This window comes from Heterodontus francisci, chromosome 29 (assembly GCF_036365525.1).
Source record: "Heterodontus francisci isolate sHetFra1 chromosome 29, sHetFra1.hap1, whole genome shotgun sequence".
In the NCBI taxonomy this organism is placed as follows: domain Eukaryota; kingdom Metazoa; phylum Chordata; class Chondrichthyes; order Heterodontiformes; family Heterodontidae; genus Heterodontus; species Heterodontus francisci.
The window spans coordinates 22,919,833-22,927,218 of record NC_090399.1 but is presented as its reverse complement, the minus strand read 5'-3'; the positions used below and the strand labels follow the sequence as shown (position 1 = coordinate 22,927,218).

At 47.0% G+C, this 7,386-nt stretch overlaps 1 protein-coding gene across 1 annotated transcript; it reads left to right on the top strand.

The window, feature by feature from the left end:
- Positions 1 to 1,833: 1,833 nt before the first annotated feature.
- Positions 1,834 to 3,607, top strand: LOC137345979 (probable G-protein coupled receptor 139). Its single transcript, XM_068009250.1, has 2 exons — positions 1,834 to 1,885; positions 2,685 to 3,607. Exons 1-2 carry the CDS (start codon positions 1,834 to 1,836, stop codon positions 3,605 to 3,607), a joined length of 975 nt encoding a protein of 324 aa, XP_067865351.1.
- Positions 3,608 to 7,386: the final 3,779 nt, after the last annotated feature.

Sequence of the window (7,386 nt, the reverse complement as noted above, 5' to 3'; positions counted from 1 at the left end):
TTCCTGATCCTTGTGAAGGAACCGTGTTGTAAGGTATTGGTGTGGGGACCTCGGGTGTAAATATTGTGATATTCCACACCAAATGGTGTTACAATGGCAGCCTCCATGTGTCCTAGCTATGCAGCCTTTGTGTCAGATACACGGACCATTTTCTGTTTCAAATCCTACTCAGGTCCCCTCGGTCAAATATTTTTTTCTGGTACTTTGATAACTCAGCTGATAATATTTCCTTCTTTTTCCTTAAACTGGAAAATTTCATCACCTTTGCATCTAATTTCCACACCTCCCTGGTCTTTACATGGTCCAGCTAATACATTTTCCTTCTCTTCCTTGATTCCCTACCTCCATTTCAGGGGATTGGCTATCCACCAATATCTACCACAATCCCACCAGCTCCACAGCTACCTTGATTATACTTCCTCCCACCCCACTTCCATGAATGACTCTGTTCCATTCTCCCAGTTTCTCCACCTCCATTCCAACTGCCCCGACAATGTTGCCTTCCATAGCAGTACTTCTGAAATATCTTCATTATTCCTCAGCTGAGGATTAGCTTCCACTTTGGTTAACAGAGCTCTCGACTGTGACCACCTCACTTCCCACATTACTGCCTACACCTTTTCCCCTCCCTACAAGAACCATGAGAAGATTTCCTTGTCCCCCTCACATTCGACTACACTCGCCAAAAAATTCAACTCTTCCTCCTACAGCATTTATCCCACATCGAGTTATGTCCATCAACAAGCATATATTCTGCTCCCCAGCCCCGCTCCTCATTTACTGTGAAACCCTGGTGCCCTCCTCAATTACCCACAGCATCTGCTCCCTTTCCTTGAACAACTTTCCATGCAAGCATAGGAGTTGTAACAACTGCCCATTCACCCCCTCCCTTCCCATTGTCCAAGGCCCCAAACACTCTTTCGAGGTGAAACAGTGATTTGCTTTTACTTGTTATCATTTTGTGACTGTATACTCTGCTCACAATGTCGTGTGCTGGCCATTTGGGAGGGACAAACACAGATTAAGTGATTGCTTTGCTGGACTCGTCTTTTGAGTCTGCAAGTCTGACCCAGAGCTTCTGGTTACTTGTCATTTTAATTCATAATTCCACTCCCACACAGACCACTCTATCCCAGACATTCTACAGACTTCGACTGAAACTCAATGAGGACCAGCATCAGATTTTTCAATTAAGCATGTATTGTCTGTCAGACTCTTCCATTTGACACGTATTGTCTGTCAGTCTCTTCCATTCAACACGTATTGTCTGTCAGTCTGTTCCAATCGACATGTATTGTCTGTCGGTCTCAACACTGTGATTTAAATCTTCGGATTATAACCATTGTTCCCACTTTCTGGGACAGGCTGTTCTGGTAGTGGAGGATGGCTGCACCAGATTGACTGGGAGTGGAGGGAAATGTGGTCTGGTGCTTGGGATGAGGATTCACTATTTGTACACTGCTGGCAGGCTGGTCCACACTCCTGACGTCCACCTACCATCCCCTGTCACGTTTCCAGGCTACTGGTTCCTTCTCCTCTTTGCCAGATTTTCCATGCACCCCTCCCTCTCTGTTACTCTGCTGCAAACATTTACACGTCCTCTGCAGCCATCCTTTGTATCTGTAATTGTCCCATTCACCTTGCACCATCATCACTTTTGTCATTGAATCACTCCTGCCGTCCACCTGATCACAGACCTTCCCCTTTGTTCTTTCCTCCCCTATACTCAACTTTTCACTGGACCTATTATTGCTTTAAAACTGTTAATCTGCAATATCTTCCAGTTCCGATGAAAGTTGATCAGCCTGAAACATTAACTTTCTTTCTCCACGGATGCTATCTGACCTGCTGAGTGTTTTCAGAATTTACTATCAGATAGTAGGGAGAATGAGGAGGTCATTTTCTCTGTGTGGGAGGGGGTGAGTGGGGTGACAATGCTGCAGATTGCTTGGGGGAGGGATGATGGGAAGGGGGAACAGACAAGGATTCCGAAATTAGGCCGAGGGGTATTGGGGAGGTCAAATTGTCAAGGTAGATATTCGGGCAGGGTGGGGGAAAGGGCAGGAATGTTGTAATATGCCACTGGGGAGAGGGGAGAGAGGGAGGAGAGCGCATGGAAATGTTATTTTATTCATGATTACTAAACTTTACAATAACTGCCGCTTTAAATTTCAAATGCTTATTGAGGGCAGTAAGTCCTTTAAAATTAGTGCTGGTGCCTGCGCATTGGGGCTGGACGCCACTGCCGCAAAGTCTCGCCGGCCCCCCCTCCATGTGATCAGCGGGTGGGGCAGTCGCCCCTGATACAGTAATGAGCCACCACGTTTGGAATCGCGGTGGCGTGTGGTCCCTGTATGTGCGGGCTGCATTTTTTATGCAAGCCGCCTGTTTCAGCGGAAAAGATTTAAAATGCAGCCCATTAAATCAGAGACCTCCAGCCTCATTTAAAATATTTAAATTGCCAGCCCGCCTCTTGGGAGCGGTTGTCTGCCCGTTCCCTGTCCCAACTCCGTTACACCCGGAAGTGGGCAGGACGGAGATGGGTTGGAGTCAATGTTAAGATTCATAAATTTTAACCTCGCCCTGTCCCAAACCTGCCTGTTTTTGTTGCTAAAATCTTGCCCGTACTCTCTGAGTCACACATAGAGAATGCTCGATCAGTAATTTCCAGTTTTTCTTTTCCCTTCTCTCTCTTACAGTTAATTTAGTGGCGATTGTGATCCTGTCCCGGGGAAAGTGCGGCCTCTCCACCTGCACCACTCGCTACCTGATGGCCATGGCAACAGCGGATCTGCTGGTCATTATCACTGAGGTCATACTTTGGCGGATCAGTTATTATTATTTCCCGGGATCTTTCCTGGAAATCACCCCTGTGTGTAGTGTTAATGTTATCCTGCTTCGGACAGCCACAGACTGTTCTGTCTGGTTCACCGTCACTTTCTCCTTTGATCGATTTGTGGCCATTTGTTGCCAGAAGCTGAAAACAAAATATTGCACTGAGAAAACTGCAGCTGTGGCTCTCGGAACAACCAGCATTCTGCTCTGTTTAAAAAACGTTCCCTTCTACTTTACATACGAAGCTAGAGAGATAATTGATAATGTACCATGGCGCTGTGAGATAAAGCCAAACTATTACACTGAGCCCGGATGGGTGGGATTTGACTGGTTTGATACGGTTTTAACCCCATTGCTCCCATTTGCTTTAATTCTGTTGCTCAACACTCTGACAGTCAGACACATTTTAGTGGCCAGTCGAGTGCGTAAAGGACTGAGGGGTCAGAGCAAGGGGGAGAATCACAGTGACCCAGAGATGGAGAGCAGAAGGAAATCTGTGATTTTACTCTTCACCATATCCGGAAGCTTCATACTTCTGTGGTCGGTGTATGTTATAAATTTCTTATATTATGTTACAGGATCAGATCCCGGGAATTCCAACGATTCAGAATATATATTTGAAAATGTCGGATATTTGCTGCGGAATTTAAATTGCTGCACAAACACATTTATTTATGTGGTGACTCAGTCGAAGTTCAGAGAGCAGATCGAGAGCGCGGTGAAATATCCAGTTACATCAATTATTCAATTAATGAATAAACAAAACAACTGAGAGCAGCCCCAAGGTGTGTCACAGTGTTTCCACTCCATGAATATAATATTTATTCTTAGACTTCTATCAACTGAAAGACATCAGAAATCCTGGGGATGTGAACATACATCCAGTGGTGATGGGGTGCTGAGGTGGAAGAGAGTAACACCGCCCTCTGCAGGACAGGAGGGGAAGCAACAGGCACAGTCTCTCTTCCAATGCCACTGGTACGATTCACAGCTCCTCACATCTGATTCTGATTCTCACATTGATTCTGTCTCCCTTCCATTCCCCCACCAGGTCCTTGCTGCCTCTCTTTCTCTCTCTCGCTCTCAGAGTCAGATGGTGATGTGGGTGGTGTTTGTATCAGGACAAACCCAGCCAAGGGGCTCGAGCCGGGGGATGGAACCCAGGACGTGGGAGCAAGTTCGAGCTCAGCAGAGGTGCTCACAGCCCCGGCTCCTCAGTTTTTCAGCTGATCGGATAGACGGGGCCGCGTCCGTTCCTGGCTCCCATGATATTGTGAACGGTTCCCTCTCCTCACGTTCTGTCCCTCTTTCCTTCAAATGTCCTGTCATCACCCTGCTCTTAAAAAAACCCTTGACCCACCCTGTCATTGCAAACGACCGCCCCATCTCCAACCTCCCTTTCCTCTCCAAAGTCCATGAACGTGTTGTCGCCAATCAAATCCATTCCCATCTTAACTGGAGCAACATGTTTGAATCCCTCCAATCACGTTTCGGCTTCTGTCACAGTACTGAAATGGCCCTTATCAAAGTCCAAAATGACATCCTAAGTAACTGTGACAAAGATAAACTTTCCTTCCACGTCCTTCTCGACCCGTTGGCAGATTTTTCCATGTTTGCCAACACCATCCTCCACCAATGTCTTTCCACTGTGTCCAACTGGGTGGGACTGCTGTCTCCTGGTTCCATGCTTATGTATTTAACATTAGTCGGAGATTCACTTGCAATGACTTCTCTTCCTGCTCCTGTATCATTACCTCTGGTGTTCCCCAAGGATCTATCCTTGCCTCCTCCCCCCAACCACCCGCCCCCCCTCATATTTATCATCTACATGCTGCCCCTCAGCCATATTATCAAAAATCACACTTAATTTTAACATGTCCACTAACAACATCCAGCTCAACCTCACCACCACCTCTCTTGACACATCTGCTGTTGCGAAATTATTGGACTGTTTACCTGACATCCAGCACTGTGAGGGAAGAAATTTACTGCCTTTGAGTATTTGGAAGGAAGAATCGATTCGCTTTGGCCCTTCAACAAGCTCTGTTCCCTTGGCCCCAACTCCATTCATCTCCCTGGCGACTGGCTGAGACTGAACCAGACTGTTCACAACATGACATGAAGTTCCAAGATCATATTCGCTCCATCACTAAGACCACCTATTTCAATGTCTGCAACATCTGCCGACTCCACCCTTACCTCAGCTCATCTGCTGCTGAAATCCTCATCAATTTCTTTGATAACTCCATACTTGACTATTGTAATGCACTCCAGGCTGATTTCCCATATTCTACTCTCCTTAAATTTGAGGCCATCCAAAACTCTGCTGCCCATATTTTAACAGGCACCAGGATCGGTTCGCCCATCAACCCCTGGGCTTGCTGCCTTACCCTTGGCTCTTGTACTGGCAACACCTAGATTTTGAAATTCTCGTCCTTGCTTTCAAATCCTTCCATGGCTTCACCCCTCCCTACCCTGAGAACCTGCTGCAGCCCCTACAACCCTCTCTATCTTTGTAACCTCCTCCAGCCCCTACAACCCTCTGAGATCTGTGTGTGTGCAATCTGGCCTATTGTGCATCCCCGATTTAATCACTTCACCATTGCCGGCTGTGCCTGCACCTGGTAAGCTCTGGAATTCCTCCCTAAATGTCTCCTCCTCCTCTCTTTCTCTCACTGTCCTTCCAGACGCCCCTCAAAACCCACCTCCAATCTGAATATCACCGTAAGTGGCTGTGAAAAATTTTGCTTTCTAACTCTTCTGTGAAGTGCCTTGGGATGTTTTATTACATTAAAGGTGTTATATCAAGTCAATTTGTCACATTCGCTCCCTCTCTATCAGCCTTCTTCAGTGTCTGTGTCTCTGTGTCTCTCATTATCAGTGTCTCTGTATCTTTATCTCTGTCTCGCCCTCTCTCTCTCTCTCTCTTGCCTTCACATTCTCTTTCAATCTCTTGCTTTCTCTATCTGTCGATCTCTTTCTCTGTCTCTCCCTGTCTCCATATTTCTGTCCATTGCTCAGACTTTCTCTTTCAGTCTCTCTCGAGCTTCCAATCTCTCTTTCCCCACTCGCTCTCTCCAACCTCCGTCTACACCCACACTCTCTCTGACTTAATATCTTCCCCTCACCCTTCCCTCTCTTGCTTAAAATCTCTCACTTTCTCTTTCAGTCATCCTCTTTCTTTCTATTGTCTCTCTCTCCTCCTCCCTCTCTCCCTCGAACCTGTCTCCACGCCACTCTCTGTCACACAGCCTGCCCCATCTCCCCATCCCTCCTCATATCCTGCGTTCTCCCCTCTATCCCCTGAATTCCTCACTCTACCTCCTTCCTCACATCAACCCTCTCCCCTCTCACCATGCATCTCACCTTCGACCTGCTCTCTGTACCAATCCATCATTCACCCACACTCACCAACCTCTCTCACCCTCTCCCCGTCCCAACCACTCTCCTACTGACTCTCTCCAACTCCCGTTCCCTCTCTCACCACTCCCTCTGTCTCCCTCCGTCCCTCCTCACTGTGCTTTCAAGAAAGTGTAGAAGGTGCTATTCTCTGTATCTAACCCGTGCTGTACCTGCCCTGGTAGTGTTTGATGGGATAGTGTAGAGGGAGTTTTACACTGTATCTAACCCCATGCTGTACCTGCTCTGGGAGTGTCTGATGGCACAGTGTAGAGAGAGCTCTAATCTGTATCTAACCCCATGCTGTAGCTGTCCAGGGAGTGTTTGAGGGGACAGTGTAGAGGGAGCTTTACCCTGTATCTAACCTTCACTGTACTTGCCTTGGGAGTGTTTGATGGGACAGTGTAGAGGGAGTTTCACTCTGAATCTATCCCCGTGCTGTGCCTACCCTTGCTAAAATATTTTGCATTAAGAAATCAGACATGGATTAAATCAGTAAGAACAAAGACTGTTGGTTTCTTTTGAAAGATCTACATGACCCTTTATTGATGTTCAAGATGAAAATCATTACCCAGTCAGCCCCTCCCCTCCCAGTCTCCGTCTCGTACTGAGTCAGCCTGTTCCCTTCCAGTTCCCTCCCATTATTGAGTTACACCCTCCCCTGCCCCGGTAATCACATATTGAAACATTTTGTGATGCGTCTCCCAGTTCAGTTCCGTGAGCTACAGCAGCCTTGGGTTCTCCCTTGACAGTGCAGAGTTCAGCTTCCTCAATGCTTCTTCAACGTGAAGGGAACCTGGGCAGTGAGCAGTCACAACTTTAAACACAGGGCCTGGGGGGATATTCAGGTCCTGTGTTTAAGCTGTGACTGTTCACCATCCAAGCTACCTGCCCACAGCTGGTCTATGATGGGTTCAAGGTAGTTCATCTGCAGCAAGCGTCACACAAATCTTTCAGCAACATGTTGTATCAATAGGTCTATTGAAATTTTGAAGGAGCAGTCTAACATTAAAAACTTCCTTGAGAGTTCAGGAATTTCCAAAAACACAAAACTCAACAGGGCTTACTCTTAAAGCAGAGATTTTTTCAGAGACTGGAGACTACATTCAACAATGCAGGCTTCCTCTCAGCAAAGGAGCCTCTCTCCATAGA